At 37.0% G+C, this 18,977-nt stretch overlaps 1 protein-coding gene across 1 annotated transcript; it reads left to right on the forward strand.

Moving 5' to 3' along the window:
- Positions 1 to 16,083, forward strand: RCHY1 (ring finger and CHY zinc finger domain containing 1). The gene is given in 10 exon segments (XM_082653912.1): positions 1 to 227; positions 4,976 to 5,095; positions 5,349 to 5,464; positions 10,232 to 10,310; positions 12,189 to 12,233; positions 12,344 to 12,402; positions 12,491 to 12,517; positions 13,491 to 13,611; positions 15,420 to 15,506; positions 15,508 to 16,083. Coding segments are annotated over 10 exon segments (789 nt in total). The 5' UTR covers positions 1 to 137; the 3' UTR covers positions 15,553 to 16,083.
- Positions 16,084 to 18,977: the final 2,894 nt, after the last annotated feature.

Consider the following 18,977-nt stretch of genomic DNA (forward strand, 5'->3'; position numbering starts at 1 on the left):
GGTCACGTGCCCATCCGCCATCTTGGTTCCGGTGGGAGCTGTACCCGGCAGGGGGTAGGGTAGAGTTGCGATGCTTCTCAGGACGTAGCTTTCGTCCTGGGGGAAGGGTCCGTGGAATTTGAGGGGAGGTGGAGGAGATGGCGGCCTTGGCGCGGGAAGACGGCGCCCGCGGGCAAGTGCAAGGGCGGCGGGGCTGCGAGCACTATGATAGAGGATGTCTCCTGAGGGTGAGGACTTCTGTGGGCTCTTCCCCTACGAGCTTCCGCCGGGCTGGGCTGGGGGCGGGGTGGGCAGGCAGGGCAGTTTTAGGCTTTTGGGCTGAAATTTGAGGTTAAGCTGTTGTCAGGATACCTTCCCCTCTAACTGGGTTCCTGCTGTAGAGAACGTTTATGGCAAGGCGACCACAGGGCCCACTTATTCTCTTGTGTTGTGCTTTGCGAGCAAAGCTCGTCTTGCTTGGGAAGAGCCTGGCCTTGCACATTGGTTAGTTTATCGGTGGGTTCATTTATTTAGTCTTTCGCTGCTGGAAGTAGACTGAGGCAGCCTTAGGCCTGTGCCGGCTTTTCTCCAGGATCACTTTCAGGTGTGTGATGAAATAAGAGAAGAGGGGTAAGCAGGTTTAGAATCAGAATACGATTTCATCTCCTGTCGTAAGTAAGTTTTACAGCTTGCCAGTTTCGTTTTAGAGTCAGGGATTATGCCTAAGCCTGCCAAGGAGGAAACGTATGTGTGTAATAGGACGACAGTTATGTAATTGCCACAAAATAGGGAATTATGTGTAGGAGAGTGTCTAGTATGCATATACTGTTACTTTAGCTGTTTGAGAAAAATTCCTAGTCAATCTAGAATTTTAAAAATTCGCATCCGTCCAATTAAAGTTCATTAATTTTTCTTGCAAGAAGCGGTTTAAAGATTTTGCTTAGAAAGCTTGAGCTTTGGAGTCCCACAGCCCAAATTTTAGCTCTGCTCTTTGATAACTCAGTACTTTTTTTTTTTTTTTTTTTTTTGCGGAACGCGGGCCTCTCACTGTTGTGGCCTCTTCCGTTGCGGAGCACATGCTCCGGACGCGCAGGCTCAGCGGCCATGGCTCACGGGCCCAGCCGATCCGCGGCATGTGGGATCTTCCCGGACCGGGGCACGAACCCGTGTCGCCTGCATTGGCAGGCGGACTCTCAACCACTGCGCCACCAGGGAAGCCCGATAACTCAGTACTTTTGAGAAAACTACTGGTTAATGCCCCACATATAAAATATGGGTGATAGAAGTTCCTGTTTCATAAAAAAGCATGAGGCCTGTAAGGATAACCTAAAGCCTTTTTTGTAGGCGGTGGTTTGGTGACCATTCCTCCACTGCACTGGATAAAGCGCTTTCAAAGGTGGTCATTCACCAGGTGTTGTTTAAGGAGAGTGAGTGCTATCCGTATGATTCCATTTCCATTGAGATGTGTTAGAGTTTCAAACTTCAGGTCTAAAACTGAATTCAACATCCTCATCCTCCTCTCCCCCCAAGAAGTCACACAAATACCTCCGTGTTTCATAGCACTCAGGTAGTTGACCCTGAGTATCAAATGCTTTTTTGCCCCCCACCCCTTCCCTTAAATACCAGAGACCAAGTGAAGAGTTTTAAGGAGGAAGTAATCAACTAAATTAAAAGCTGCTGTTTGCCTTTAAATTTGGTAAGGAGACCTCGGTCACTGGTGATCTTGAGGAGAAAAGTTTCTGTGGAGAGGTTGGGATAGAGTGTGATTGGAGTGGATTCAAGAGAGAATGGGATTAGTGGAAATGGACATAGCCTTTATAGACAATTGTTGGAGTTTTGCTGTAAAAGAGAGCAAAAAAAAAAAAAAAATTGAGGCTGTGGTTGTTGGGAGATGTGGGATCATGGGATTTTTTTTCCCCCCATGGGAGGGAAAGATGGGAGGTGTTGCAGCATGTATGTATATTCTTAGAGGTGACCCTCCCCAAAATGAGAACATTTATCATGCAGGAGGAAGAGGGAAAACTGTAGGAGCCCTGTCTTTGAGTAGCCAAACTGAAGAGGGGATCCAGTGTACAAAGAGAGGAGTTGCCCTTAGATAAAAACGTGGACTGTAGACTGTAACAGAAGGACAGACAGTGTGAGGTACATTTGCAAGTAGGTTGACAGAGTTTGTGGGAGAATGTTCTCTCTTGATTATTTCTGTTTTCATAGTGAAATAAGCAAGAGTGTAGCAGGAAGAAGACGTTTTTGAGGTTTGAAGAGAGAGGAGAAGATATGAAATAATCAGCTAGGTGTTCGGTCCTAGACGGTGGAAGAATGAAGAAATTGACTAGGGAAACATGGTAGTAAGACCCCACTTTTTATTAGGGGTTATGACTTAAACGTGAGAACAGCCAGTGTGGTGGTACTTTTGCTTTAGCCATATTTAGGTGTTCCTATGCAGGTTGAGTAGGAGAGAATTGGATTTAACCAGAGTTGGGGTTCTGGGTAGGTGAGTATGTAAATAGAGAAGGAAGGAACTAGGGGTGTATGCAAGGGAAGAAGTGGAATTAGTTGGAAAAGGAGGAGGTAGTGGTTAGAGAATTTAATGCTTGAAATTAAGATACAAACAGGATTCAGTTCTTGTTCTAAGCAATGGTTCTTAAAGTGTGGGTGATTGGACCCCTGGGAATTCCTGAGGCCCATTAGAAGACTACTTTATACTGCTAAGACATTATTGTCTTTTTTAGCATGTGTGAAACTAATGACTAAAACTGCTAGCACCTTAACGTGAATCAAGGCAGTGGCACCGAACTGTACTAAACCTATAGTTTAAAAAAAAAAAAATCCAGTTTCACTTAAGAATGCCATTGATAGAATTAAAGCAGTAAAATTATTAATTGTATAAAATACCAACCATTGAATACATGTCTTTTTGTATGTTTGAAATGGGATGTTTTCATCAGGCACTTTTGCAGACTTACATTAGGTGCTTGTTATGAGGAAAAGTTCTGTGCAATTGGATTATGAACTGAATGAATTTCTTTTTTAATGGGACATTTTTTTACTTGAACTATGATTATTCAGACTTGAGTATTTGCTGGACATTTTCTCCACTAGGAGGGAAGTGAGACTGTCATTGCAAGGAAAACAGTCAGCAGTGATAAAATTCAAGCTTTCATGTCAAAATTAGAGTTTTGGAAAACCTGTGTTAGCCTCTGTGAGCTTGAAAGCTTCACAATACTTATTTTTCTGTTAAGATGGTTAGTGATGTTAACAAATGTGATTTTTTGATATTGCATGTGAAATGTGGGAACATTGGGAAGAGCTACATAATTCAGTGAACTGATATTTTCCAATGACCAGTGGTGGATAAAAGGTCCATTCACAATGCAAGATAGATCAATGGAAGGGAGAAAAGTTAACTGATTAGTTTCAGATTTCATGTTGCAACTACCTGTTCTTAAGATTTGTTGAGTTTTGGTGTCGTATCAGAAGAATATCCATAATTTTCTAAGAAGGTTATTAAAATACCTCTCCCTTTTCCAACTACATATTTGTGTGAGCCCAAAATTTCTTCATATACTTCAGCCAAAACTGTGTGAATGCAGAAGCACATACGAGAAGCTACCTATTTTGGGGGGAAATATAGCTGTTTTTCATTAAAATGTGTTATTTATGTTAACATGTAATTGGTTTGTTGCTATCATTTTAAAAATAAGTAATATTTTTAAAACCTGTAAGTTTTAATTTATAATATGGTAGGTGTCAATAGATATAATTTCACAGAAACAAAAGCTCTTTGGGATACAACATAATTTTTAAGACTATAGGTAAAGGGGTTGAGACCACAATGTTTGAGAACCACTGTTTTGTGGCATGACTGAGAATATGTGGCTGAGGAGGGTTGGAGGACAAGGCCATTGGAAGTGAGAAAGGGAACTGAGAGTTCAGGGTATTGGAGGGATTATCACTGTTGGATGTGCAGATAACTAAGATTTAGGACAAGAGTAATATTGGAAAGAAAAGGAGCCAGTTGAGTGTTAAAATAAGAAAAGAATGAGCTATGTTATGGGAAGTCATGGCATAGGAAGTCTTCAGAAATGAGAGGATCTGAAGGTCACGGTGTACTGGAAAGTATCAGGTTAGCTTACTGGCCTGCAGACTTCTCCATGTACTAGTTAGGATAAGGTCTACAAAAAGACCCAGTAGTGATGTGAGTTAAAGAATAAAGAGTCTATTTCTTCTCACCTAACAATTCAAGGTGAATGATCCAGTTTGGTAATGAGGCTCTGTTTCACATGATTATCCTAGGGACAAGTTTTTTCCATTGTATTATTTTGCCATGGAGGAGGAGGCATGCCCAGTTTCTTAATATGCAGGCCCAGGAGTGGCACTGATTTCTTCCATGTGTATTCTGTTTGTAAGAACTTAGTCATTTGGTCACAGGTAACAGCAAGGAAACTGTGGTATAGCTGGGCAGTCATGTGCCCGGGAAGAAGGAGACAGTAGATTTTGTTGGACAACTGGCAGTCTTTGCTGCTCTTGAAAACAAGGACTGTCTTTTACGTTTATTGCATCTTCTAAAGTATCAGATACGTAGCTGATGATTAGTAAACTTAAGAGGACTAAAATATAATCTTTATAGTATTTAATGCTTCGGGTTTGAAGTTGGTAAATGAATTTATCTGGAATGTCTAAGTAGAAATTGCCTGCGTGCCATTTAGGCTGAGAATGAGTTTAGGGTATTGTGGGATTAGTTTTGCAATCTAGGGACTTCCATCCTTCACAGTTCTTCTGTCTTTAACTACAAAGTTGTATTCAGCTTGACACAGAAATGTAGATGTTGAAGGAAAAACAGTGAAATGTCATGTTTAGTGTCAGTTTACCAAATGATCTATTGATTGTAATCTTTTGACCTTGTTCCGAGGAGGAGGAGGAGGAAGGAAATTTCTTTTTGCATTGCAAACTTGTCTTTTCTTGCTTCTTATAACTGTTTTTCTCCCTTGGGGATTAGGCACCATGCTGTGACAAGCTTTATTCTTGCCGGTTGTGTCATGATAACAATGAAGATCATCTGCTAGATCGCTTTAAAGTAAAGGAAGTGCAGTGCATAAACTGTGAAAAAATCCAACATGTAAGATTTTATCACAAATTTCTATTTTCTTTCTTTAAAAAAAAATTATCCTAAGGTGGTTTTAAAAATTTAATCAAGAGTATTGCCAGTATGACTTCTTTAGCTCTTAAAGTAAGCCTTATCTTGGATTTCAGTGTATAAAAACTTGTAAAGATAAAACTGCATGTACATTAATAAAAATTCTGGATATTTAAATAGTAATTCAAAATGTTTTGGTAAACTCTAATTTTTTAGTTACATGTGTTTTTTTTAGGCACAACAGACTTGTGAAGAATGTAGCACATTGTTTGGAGAATATTATTGCAGTATATGCCATCTGTTTGACAAAGACAAGAAACAGTATCATTGTGAAGACTGCGGAATTTGTAGGTACTGTATGTAAAGTATTCTTTTCTAATTGCTTCTGATATATCTGAGGAATAGTAGTTTTTAAAATCAACTTAGTTGGAATATAATTATTGATACATCTTATAAAATGCATTCATTTTAAGTGTCTAGTTCAGTAACTTTTGACAAATATATATACTGTGTTACTACCAACACAAATCAAGATAAAAAATATTTCCATTCTAAAAAGTTTCTTCATGCCTTCATCATTTAACTAGGCCATCAACAATTGTGTGCCTATTTAAATTTTAACTTTGGGGTAGAAAATATGCTTTTATATGAAGTGTTTTGTAGGCAACGAAGGTAAAAAATTAGGGTAGATTTTTTTCCTTTTTGAAGATTAGTTTAAAAAAAATTGTCAAAAGTTTTGATAAAATCACTACAGACTTAAAAATTGGAAAATACAGAAAAGTAGAAAGAATGAAAGTATTGATAAAACAGCCTGAAGTCCAATCACCCACTGACAAGGTACTATTGACATGTTGGTATATAGGAATTTTTTTCTTTCTAAAAATCCTGAAGTGTTAGATGTATACATAAGCATATATGTAACGTGTTTGTTTTAAAGTATACTAATACAGCAAGCCACTCATTTTAAGAAATAGAATGTTACCAATACTGCTGGATCTCTTAAGTATTCTATGTTAATCCTTTCTCCTTGATCCCACTGGAGAATTTTAAATCGCTTTCTTTTCTTTTATGTAGTTGTTTTTAAGGAAGGATAACAAACATATCAAAAGATGTACCAATCATAAGCAAACAACCTTTTTCTAGTTTTTAACTCTAGAAGTTTGATATGGGTCTTTTTTATAGCTTTCATGTCTATACTCTTTGAACGTGTGGAATATAGAAATAATAATTGGTTTCATGTTCTCTGCTAATTCTAACATCTTTGTCAGTTCTGGATTGATTCTGATTGATGGATTATTATTTTTTGGTTGGGTTTTCCTGCTGCTTTGTGTTACTGGTCATTGTTGGATACCAGACATTGTGATTTTTTACCTTGTTGGGATATTTTCATATTGCTACAAATCTTCGTGAGCTTTATTTTGAGATGCAGTTAAGTTACTTGGAAACAGTTTGGTACTTCTGGGACTTGCTTTTTTAATTTGTTAGATGGATCTGGAGGTGTGCTTATTCTAGGAATAATTATTCCTCACTACTGAGGTATTACTCAGTACCTTCCTGAGTACTCTACCCAGTATCCCATGAGTTCTAAGGTTTTCCAGTCTGGCTGATGGGAGTAAGCACTGATCCTGGCCATGTCTGAGTGCTGAGCACTGTTCCTTCTAGTTCTCTTGGATGGTTCTCTCTCTGGCCTTGGGTAGTTTCCTCACATGGATGCACTGATGTGTATCCTGCTAAATACCTGAGGGGGCTCCCCTGTGCAGCTCTGTCCTCTCTGGTACTCTGTCCTGTGAACTCCAGCCATCTTCTCAGTCAGGAAGTCTTTTTGACTCTGCCTTACTTCCTTCAACTTGTTTGGCCTGGAAGTGCTCTAAGCAGTAAACTGGGGCAATTGTAGGGCTCACTTAATTTGCTTCCCGTATCTCACAGATCACTGTCCTTCATTGCCTGATGTTCAGTGAAACTTGTTTCATATATTTTGTTTGGGTTTTGTGGTGGTGGTTTTAGGCAAGAGGGTAGATCCAGTCTCTCTTATTCTGTCTCGGGCAGTAGTGGAAGCCTCCCTGCAGGGTTTTACCTGTGGAATTTGACAGGCTGATTCTAAATTTCACTTGGAAGAGAAAATTCACGTAGCTAAGCAGATTTTGAAAAGGAAGAATAACAAGGAGGGGGTTGCATTTCCACATAATCAAAACATGATAAAGTTAGAGTAATTCAAATGGTGTGTTCTTTGTACAGGAATAGACAAATAGATAAAGGGAAGAACAGTGTGTTTGTGAGTGTGTGTGTGTGTTTGTGTACATTCACATATTTATACACATGAATTTATAACAGAAGTGGCATTTCAGATCAGGAGAAAGGGAATTAGGAAAATTGTTTATCCATTTGCGAACAAAAAATTGATTACTAAAACTGTGCATTCATTAGAATATGGTTTTAGCATGTTGCGACAGAAACTCTAAATAACAAGTGCTTCAAAAAAGGTAGACGTTTATGTTTCTTATGGAAAAGTCTGAACCATGTAGTTAATTAAACAGAAGTCCAGGTTCCTCTTATTTTTTTGCCATCCATAAGCTGTTTTCTTGCCTACATAGTTTAGAAGAGTCCATATTCTGATATGTCAGTGGAAAGGGGGAAATAGGTGAATGGAAGGTATACCCTTTTCTCCTAAGGGCATGAGACAGAATTTTCATTTGTCTTTTCTGTTCATACCTTCAGAGAAGTTAGAAAATAGTTTTTATTCTGGCAGCCCTGTGCCTAGCTAAATGTTCTGTTGTTGTGCAAGAAGAGGTATAAGAGAAATTTGGGGACAGCTAGCAATCTCACCTTTACCATACCTAATACATTTCAAATGGATGAAAGAAAAATATAAAAATTACAAGCCATAGTATTAGAAGTATATAGAGGAATATGTTCATGACCTGTGGGTTTCAAAAGTCTTTTCAAGACCAGAGGCAGAAGCATAAGGCATAAAGGAAAATACGTCTTTTTATTACATAAGAATTAAAATGACTGTATAACAAAAGATGTAAAAAAAAGATGACATACCAGAAAAATAATTGTAACATACGCAAGTGAAAAAGATTAATACCCAAGGTATGTGAAGAGCTCCTTTAAATAAGGTTCCTCAAAAAAAGTAAAAGTAGAACTACCATATGATACTATATGCAATTCCACTCTTGGGTACATATTCGAAAAAAATGAAAACACTAATTTAAAAAGGTACATGCACCCCAAGTGGTACTGTTCATAACAGTATCACACACACACACACACACACACACACAGAGGAATATTACTCAGCCACAGAAAAAGAATGAAATTCTGCCATTTGCAATGTCATGGGTGGACCTAAAGAGTATTATGCTTAGTGAAAAGCCAGACAAAGACAAATGCTGTATGTTATCGCTTATATGTAGCATCTAAAAAATAAAACAATGAATGTATATAACAAAACAGAAGCAGACTCACAGATATAGAAAACAAACTAGTGGATACCAGTGGGAAGAGAGAAGGGGGGAGGGGCAAGATACAGGGGTAAGGGATTAAGAGATGCAAACTACTATGTATAAAATAGATAAGGAACAAGGATATATTGTATAGCACAGGGAAATAATAGCCATTATTTTGTAATAACTTTAAATGGAGTATAATCTATGAAAAATTTTTTAAACTTTTTATTTATTTTTGGCTGCTTTGGGTCTTCGTTGCTATACACGGGCTTTCTCTAGTTGCGGTGAGCGGGGGCTACTCTTTGCTGCGGTGCGTGGGCTTCTCATTGCGGTGGCTTCTCTTGTTGCGGAGCACGGGCTCTAGGTGTGCAGGCTTCAGTACTTGCAGCATGCGAGCTCAGTAGTTGTGGCTCGCAAGCTCTAGAGCTCAGGCTCAGTAGTTGTGGCGCACAGGCTTAGTTGCTCCACGGTATGTGGGATCTTCCCGGACCAGGGATCGAACCCGTGTCCCCTGCGTTGGCCAGCAGATCCTCAACCACTGTGCCACCAGGGAAGTCTTCTATGAAAATATTGAATCACTATGCTGTATATTTGAAACTAATATAATATTGTAAATCAAGTATATACTTCAGTTAAAAAAAAGAGCTTTTTAAAAAATATTTATGTATTTGCTGTGCTGGGCCCTAGTTGCGGCACACAGGATCTTTGTTGGCGCGTGTGGGATCTTCGTTGTGGCATGTGGGATCTAGTTCCCTGACCAGGGATCGAACCTGGGCCCCCTGCACTGGGAGCATGGAGCCTTAACCACTGGACCACCATGGGTGTCCCAAAAAGACCTCTTCAAAATTGATGAAAGACAAATACCCTAGTAGAAAAATGAACCAAGGACATGAACAGGCAATCCACGGGAGAAATCCAAATGGTTCATAAACATTAAAATATGCTCCCTGTCTCATCATTTGAGAAATGCAAATTAAAAAGACTCTTCAGATTTGTCTGTCATATAGGTAACCAGTGTTGGCTAGGGTGTGGGGAACATGGGTGCTGTCACACATTGTTGGTGGGAGTATAAACTGTGCTGTCTTTGGAGGTCAGTTTGGCAGCATCAGAACTGATGATGCAATGCCCTCTGACCCCATAGTTTCACTTTTAGGAATCTTATAAAAAGTCATCAACATGTAGGTTGAGTGATGTCTGTATACAGATATTTATTGTATCATCGTATTAACTAAAGATAGTAAATTATATCAATAAAAGAATATTAAAAAAATTATGATATATCCATACCATGTAATATTATGAAACTGTAGAGAGGAATAAAGTGGTTCTATGTATTCATACATAGAATACTCTTCAGGAAATAATTGTTTTCTTCAGAAAGTTGCAGAACAGGATATATAGAAAGAATCCATCTATGTAAAAAACAAAACCCAAAGTGTGTGTGTCTGTATATATATATGGGCAATTTTATAGGAGAAAAAGACATGGAAGGGTAGGTACCATTCTGCTTATAGTGCTTTTACATTTGGGGAGTGCTGTTGGGGAGGTAGGGGTTTACCTCATTTCTTCAGTGTGGTTTGAACTTTCTTTACAGTGAAACGAAACTTACATATGATGAACAGATTATCACTGTAGTAAAAGATGTGTTTGTTTTTCATGCTGTTTTTAGGATTGGTCCAAAGGAAGATTTTTTCCACTGTCTGAAATGTAACTTATGCCTCACAGTAAATCTCCAAGGAAAGCACAAGGTATATAATTCAGTTTGCATGATTTAAAAAGTATTACAGTGTTTTTGAAAACAGCTCAAATCCTAATTTGTTTAAAAGCATGCTCATTTTCAGATATTACCGAGTACAATCATGTTGCTTTTTATTTTTCAGCAGTATTAAGTAGATATTCTAAAGTATACACCTTAGAATATCTGATCTACAATTCCGTTCCTTCTCTATGGTGTGTAAGAATACTTCCATCAGTTATTAGTGAAATGTAGACAACTTCTAAATTGACTTATGGATTCTTATCATTGATACTGGTATTAAGAATAGCTTTTAAAAAGTGTGGTACAGGAGGGCTTCCCTGGTGGTGCAGCGATTGAGAGTCCGCCTGCCGATGCAGGGGACGCGGGTTCGTGCCCCGGTCCGGGAAGATCCCACATGCCGCGGAGCGGCTGGGCCTGTGAGCCATGGCCGCTGAGCCTGCGCGTCCGGAGCCTGTGCTCCGCAACGGGAGAGGCCACAACAGTGAGAGGCCCGCGTACCGCAAAAACAACAACAACAAAAAGATACATGTTGGGGGCTTCCCTGGTGGCGCAGTGGTTGAGAGTCCGCGTGCCGATGCGGGGGACACGGGTTCCTGCCCCGGTCCGGGAAGATCCCACATGCCGCGGAGCGGCTGGGCCCGTGAGCCATGGCCGCTGAGCCAGCACGTCCAGAGCCTGTGCTCTGCAACGGGAGAGGCCACAACAGTGAGAGGCCCGCATACCGCAAAAAAAAAAAAAAAAAAAAAAATGCGGTACAGGAGAAATACAGAGCAGTGTAACCTTTTGTTAACACAGCATTCCAAGAAAATTCAGTATTCCTTTCATAATTAGACAAATATTTTTCATTTGGATGTAGAAATTTTATGTCATGATCCTAGGCCTGTTAAAAATTAGTTTTCATTACTTAGGAGAAAATCTAATAAACTATCGTTTATAGTACTGATTCTATCCAAGAATTTAGAGAATGGAGAGACTAACGAGGGTGTTTTAAAAATAGATACTAGATAATAACTGGCCTAAAATACTGAGGTGGTGAGGTGAATAATGAACATAGGGGATGTTGTGAGGAGTATAAGGAAGAAACAATGGGGCTGAATAAAGATGACATCCAAGGTTTTTAGTGCTGGCTTAAAGTAGTTGATTAATAGATTGTGAATTTGTAGGAGATAAAAGATTGGGTTTGGTTTTACCGACTTGAGTTTAGGGTGATAGCAAGATATGCTTGCTGTGTTGTCTTTAGAAAACTATACTCATTTTCTCTTGTGGTATTTTTATTTTGTTTCTCAGTTATTTTTTATTGTTTATATTAGTAAATGGTCGTATCATCTACTCAGGTGCTTAGTTAAAAAACCTGGGCGTCATCCATGGCTTGGTGCTTTTTCTTTTACCTCCTCACACCTAATCAGACACTGTCTTGTCCAGTTAAGAACTCTGGCCCTGTGGGCACCGTGTTGGAGCTCAAATATATTTCCACCTCTTGCCACCATATAATTTTGGGAGTTCTTTAGCTTCTCTAGGCCTCAAATACATCATCTGTAAAATGGGGTAATAATTGTACCTGTTTGATTTAGTGTTGTGGGAATTAATTGAGGTAATACAGGTAATGAACTTGGCATATGGCATGTAGTACAATCTCTGTAATATGAACTGTTATTATTTATAAAATGATAATTTGAATAATTAAGACATATTCATAGTTGTGAGAGTTAACTGTTCAATTTTTGCCTGACATATAAGAAACGTGTATTAATGTTCATTATTATCTTTAATAAGTTGGTATGGTTTCCTTTGTTTTTATTATTAATACTATGGTTATATCATTTCCATCTAGTTAAGCTTTGGTAATTTTAGTTTTGCTTTTAAACAGTGTATTGAAAATGTTTCCCGGCAGGATTGTCCAATATGTTTGGAGGTAAGCTTAAAATATTTTTTGTTTTGGAAATATGCCCTCTTGAATTTAAAATACTGGGTATTTATATTGTCTTCATGTAATTAAGCACTAACATTTATTTCCTTTTACAGGACATTCACACATCCCGTATTGTTGCTCATGTCTTGCCATGTGGACATCTTTTACACAGGTAAAGTAACTTTGGTTTTTCTCCTAAAAAATGTTTGGAAATAGTGGAGGTACTTTTTGCTTTATTAAAATAATGTTATATTTTTCAGAACGTGTTATGAAGAAATGTTGAAAAAGTGAGTGTTTCATGGGATTTAAAAAAACTGTAATTGTAAGACCTCTGTTTTCTTTTCTTTTCTTTCCTTTTTTTTTGTTTTTTTGAGGGGAGGGGGAAATGGGCAAACCTTGCAGTTACTTGCACCATATTGGACATGGTAGATATTTCTCTCGAGATGGGTTGGGTAGATGGGTAGTGTTAAATTGAGCAAAAAGCATGGTGGGGGCATAGGACTATACCTTTGTCCTCTTGTTTCTGTTATGCCTTATCTCATCCCGCAACTTGAGACAGATAACTCTCATTTTCTGGCTGTACTTGTTGGGGAGCTCAGTCTCTGCCAGAGGCAGTCATAGCGTTGTAAAAAATAAAAATACTGAGGCATGTTGCTCAAAATTCTTAGTTGTTTTATCGGCCCAGTATAATGACCTGCCAGAAAAAGCTTCTAACAAGATTTATCTAATGCTGATTTTGTTGTGGGGAAAGGATGCTAAAGTGAGATGCAAATAGTTAGGAAAGAGGAGACTGTGTAAATGTATTTTGGTCTTGCCAATTAATGAGTAGAAACTTTAAGAGCCAGATAGAAGGGAACTTTTTCAGAATTTTTAGAAAGGAAATAATATGATCTGAATAAGTTTTAAGGAATACAATCTCTCCTTTGCTTGAATAGGTTAAGAAATTGAGGCTGTTTAGCTAAAAAGCAGTTTAATTGGTTTTTAAAATATATTGAGTATATTCTACAGAGAATATTGAGTAATTCCTCTTCATTTTAGAGAACTGAGGAAAAAGAAGTAGGTTTAAAAAACACCCTATGACACAGGATTTAATTGAAAACTTTTACATTATGAAAGTTTCCAGATTTGTAAGATGATCTTGAAATATAAAATAATACCTATCTTGGATGGTTTATGTACCAGTTAGCATGCATCTTCTTGTATACCTGAGTTGATATACTCCCCATTTAATGTTTGGGAAATAACTTTTATCTCTCCTAGAGACTACAGGTGTCCATTATGTATGCACTCTGCTTTAGATATGACTAGTTACTGGAGACAGCTGGATGATGAGGTAGCACAGACTCCTATGCCATCAGAATATCAGAACATGACTGTGGATGTGAGTAGAATCAATGCTTAAAAAAACTTTTCAGGTTCCTTGTTGATGTTCATGTTTATTTTTGCCCTTTTGCTCAGATCTGTCTAAAAAATACTATTTGGGCATAGATGCCAATGTGATGATTAATGGGAAGGACAGAATAATCTTTAAATTTTAGTTACTCTGAACTCAAAAGACCAGGAAAAAAAATCCAAGAATACCTTTGTGAAATTCTTTCCAACACTAGATGGCAGGCAAAAACTTTATTCTGAATAATTTACATATTACTTAACAGAGTCAGTTGGTAATGTAACTGAGTAGAGGTGGATTACTGGTTTGATGTTTTATTTTAATTATGTTTTAATTTTAATTATTTTAAATTTTATTTCAGGCAAACATGTTTACTGATTTTTTTTTTAAGATTACTTCTTGGTTTTTAATGTTTATTACCCTTTTTAGTCTAAGACTTTATTTGGTCTTAGCCTGTAATCTAAAATATAAGAGGTATTTCTGTGCCTTTTGCCTTGTGGAGAATGATCATCTTTTCTCCATTAATTGAGATGTGCTGCTATCTAGTCTCAGCATAGTACATTCAGTTACAGGTTAGAATTGGAAAGTAGATAGCTTTCTGGTGCTTTAATAACTTTTTGACATGAATTTTCAAAACATCTTCATTTCAAATACTTCTACACAAAAAGATAAAAATCACTTAACAAAGACAGATAAAAATTATTTTCTGTTTTATTCACACTGGAGCATTTCATAATTCATGTGGATAATTGAATTGTTAGTAAGATCAATGAAAGATCACTTTTGTAATACTGATAGTTGTGTCATGTTTTATTAGAGCCTGTAATGTGCTATGTCCTATTTAGATCATTTTTTAAAATAACAGCCTTATTGAGATATAATTCACATATCATACAACTCATCCATTTAAAATATCCAGTTCAGTGCTTTTTAGTGTATTCTTGGAGTTGTGCAAACATAACCACCATCAAATTTAGAATATTTTCATCACCCCAAAAGGAAACCCCATAGCCATTAGCAGTCATTCCTTAATCCTCTAGCTCTAGGCAACGAGTAATCTACTTTCTACATTTAGATCATATTCTTAAAAGAATTACTTTCCAAATTATAATTTAGAGAAAATTTGGATGTTTTCTACTTATTATGGTGTGGCTCTTCTAAAGCTAATGTTTTTCTCACATAGTAATTTATTGATCTTTTTTCAGGTTAACACCTTTTTTATTTTTCAGTATCTCAGTACTAGAAGAGATTAATTCCTAAGTGGCATCTTATTGTCATTTTAGGGACGAGCCAAAAGCTTTTCTTTGTTCAACTTTAGAAAGTATTCTTTTGGACTTTAATTCATTTTTGAGGCATGGAAGGCTAGGAACTTAGCATATTAAAGGATAAGCAAAAATATTATAAGTATGTAAAAGTTCGTTTTGTTAACTAAGATAATATTCTAAGTGTCAGTGAAAAATAATGAAATTGTGTGTTGTTTTGAATTAGTATAGGTGTTGATCTGATTATGACGCCTATGTTAATTTTTGTGCTACTACTATTTATACCATTTGGGAACTATTTTAAAATAAGACTTCTTAGCTCAAATCCACATTTTCATTTTCTAAATTCACAGCTAATCTCTTATTAGAGATTTTAGTGAACAAATAAAAGGTATTTCTATTTATGGAAACGTTTAGACTTAACATATGTATGTTTTCATATCTTTAGTATGATTTTCGAGGAATTGTTTTGAGCAGACAGTGCCACTTTCTATTTATAAGGTTTAGTATACTTAATTTTAATTCATCTCTTTTCAGATTCTCTGCAATGATTGCAATGGAAAATCTACAGTCCAGTTCCATATATTAGGCATGAAATGTAATATTTGTGAGTCCTACAATACTGCTCGCTCAGTCTGGAGGATGTAGAATTTCAGTAGATCAGCAATGACCAGCCTATACTGTACTGGACAACTGAGCATTTTCTGATATAGAAAAAGGCTATCTTTTTATCATGGTGCGTCAGAATCTGTGCATTAGAGTTGATGTGTTTTGTATTAGTGTCACAGGGTAAAATCATATTACAGGACTTAAGGATTCAGGGTCTCTTTGTAGAATTATCACAGCTCTACGTTGAATGACAGCCACCATGCTTGTGTTTTGATTGGAAATTCCTTTGGTGTCAGTTGTTTGGAAGTTAATGTTTGCCACTGAAATTCACATCCATAGATGTATTATACTTACATGGAACTTTGTTTTAAGTGACACTATGCACACAGAATTCCTTTCTAGTTCTTGATAGAACTGTACTTAATTCTCAGTATTATTCTTGACTCTTTACGGGGTGTGCTGTGAGAATATGTTCTATCTTACTGTTAAAATCTAATTACATATACTTTAGAATTTTCTAAGACGGTCCTTTGGATCCTGTAAATGTGAATTATGATGTAATAACTGCTAATAAAACTATATTGAAACAGTATTTTATAGAAAGTTTTTTTCCAGGGCTATCTATTTTTGGCTCAGAGCAATTCTCTTTTCTTTATTTTGAAGTATTCTTCTATAAGAGTAATTGGGAAAAAGGTAAAATAATAGAACTCTTCTAAGCCTTAAGAAAGCCATCAACATTGAAAATAATCGTTTTGGTTGTCCAGAATTATTTTTTCAAAGAATAATTTATTCATTCAGTCAGCAATTATTTAGTGAGCAACTGTTATGTGCTGGCTGTGGTTCTAGATGCTATACAGATAACAGTGAACAATACAGACCAAAGTCCCTGCCTTCATGGTGTTACATTTTAGTGTTCTTCACACTTGACTAGCTTTTTCCTTGTTTTTCTTTATGTATGCAGTGGTTGTCTTTGTTGTGAATGGGGTGGGTTCTTTCTTCTCTAAATGCTTGAAAGTAGGTATGGATGAGTAGAAGGGACATGAAATGTAACTTTTTCAGGGACTCGTGATGGAATTAGATATACCTCTTAATTCAGGAACATGGTACACAAAAATGTTTGATGACCTGAACTTTTTTACAGCAGTGTCCCAGTATCCAACTTAGTCTGTTTATAAAAAGCTTTAGATTAGGACGTAAAATGTGTACATATCAGTCAACAGGTATTTATTAAACACCAATTATGTTTCCAGCTTTGAGTTAGTTGAATCTCCTGTGAATAAGGAAGATAGGCTTTTAACTAAAAATCCTCACATTTCTGGTGCATTTATTTCTTTGTTGAAATCTCTACCTGGACAAAGATAGCAATATTTGTTTGTCTGTCTGTTTTGGCAACTCTGTGTGGCCTGCGGGAATCTTAGTTCCCCGACCAGGGATCGAACCTGCACGCCCTGCAGTGGAAGCACAGAATCTTGACCACTGGGCTGGCAGGGAAGTCAAGGCAGCAGTATTGATTTCCAGTTTTGGGCCCAGATCTTCTTTATTGTATCCTGTCTTCCTGTCTTCCATGTTCTGCTCTTGTGTTCTCTCCCTTTGTCCGTTTCCTCCGCCTGGGCAGAGCACTCATGCTGATCTTGATTTGGGGAAGGAATGGGATATTTTGCTAGGTATTACCAGTCAGTATACAGATAAGGAAAGACTAGTTTTCCAGTCGTATTACCTTTTATTTCTGTTATCTAATCCTGCTAAACTGATTTAAATCATACTGTTGCTTTTAATCATAGAATCATTGGCTCTTTGAGTAGGAGTGAGTATTGTAATAGTAACAAAGTTCTGATTTGAGCATCTACTGTTTGCCAGGCTTAGTGATTAGCATTAATCACTACCATAATTCTGTAGGGTAGGTGCTGTCATTTCATAGATGAGAAGGCTGAAGTTCAGAGGTTAAATGACATGCTTGAGTTAGTGACAGGCACTCAGTATTGGAGCTGGGAATCAGATCCAGGTCAATGACCCCAAACCCACTATACCATGCTGCCTTTAACTCAAACTTCCATTTTGCTAAACTACCCTTGATAGCTAAGTCATCTGTCATGGAGGAGCTTGTGATTTGATAGACCTTCCATTTTTAGTTGCCTTCTTTTATCTCTAAATCTGATTAGTTACATCTTCAACTCAGGGTGCAAATCTGTCCAAAATAATGCAGAATTGGTAATGTAAAAGCTTGTTTATCATATCATGTGCTTGTGTTTATGATATCAGTCATGTGCTTGAAGCAGTTTTCAAATGCCCTTGAAGTTTATGTACCAAGGGTTTCTTCAAGGGTTTGTCCATGACATGTCAATTCAATGCTTAAAATCCTTCAACAGTTCTCATTCACAGTCAGAAGTTCCTTAGCATTCAATACATAATACTTAAAATGGAAAACCTTAAAAATTGTTTTGGCTTGTCCTAATTCAAAAATATCTTTATTGTAGGAAAGAGATAGGAAAAGAAGGTTAAAAAAAACTCATCTTTCAGAGATGACTACTGTTAATATTTTTTAATGGATAACTTCGTTCTTTTCTTGTTCATAGAGACTTTAAAAAAGCTTAGGAATGTTAAACGCTTAGTCTGATCTTTGGTATGGTGGTATGGTAGAATTATCTGTCCCTGAAATAAGGTAGAGCAGAATTATCTGTCCCTAAAATAAGTCAGATTGCCTTGCCACAGAATTTGTATGTACAGTGTACTTACAGTGTAAAAACCAGTAACTCAATGTGTTTATGAATTTCTTGATGCATGGAAGCCTGTTGGCCCCTTTTATCATTAATGAAGTGTGTATATCAAGTTGTTCACTTTTTACCTCTTGTAGTTTCTAGAGTCTTCTTAACCAGATTGTGGAGTTGTGTATGATATTGACTTTAGCTCATGTTTGAAGTAGTAGTATGTTTATGGTGTCATAGATTTTTAAACTCATTCTTGTTTTTTTTCCACTAAAACCTATTTTCATATTGTACACTATTTAATTTTCTTTTAATTAAAAAAATTTTGGTCATGAATCACAACAAATGTGAGTAGTAAGGAGCCAACATCCTATCTTATATGTGCTTGACACCTAATAGGTGTTCAGTAGTGAATACATTAATTTGAAGTGAATTAATTAACTTGAAATGGATGTTCAAAAGTCTGTGTCATTTCTTTAATCATCTCTAAGTTCTCTTACAGTTTTTGCCGTTTGTATTATTTCACTGAATTTATTTCTTACTATGTGGACTTATTTCTTATTGTCATTTTCATGTCGATTTTTTCCCCTTGTGCTTGTCCAGTTAATCCTTTGTATTACATGCTACCTTTAGGCAGGTCTGCTTTTGTAATTTGTTCTTACACATCTGTTTTCATTCCCATAATAGTTTCATACCTACTTGGTTGTCTTCCATCTGATTTCACTTTCTGTCTGCCTCACGTCCATCTTGCCAGATTACTTTTCCTAAACTTACTTGTTATAAT

Source organism: Grampus griseus, assembly GCF_964374135.1.
Source record: "Grampus griseus genome assembly, chromosome: 4".
NCBI lineage: Eukaryota > Metazoa > Chordata > Mammalia > Artiodactyla > Delphinidae > Grampus > Grampus griseus.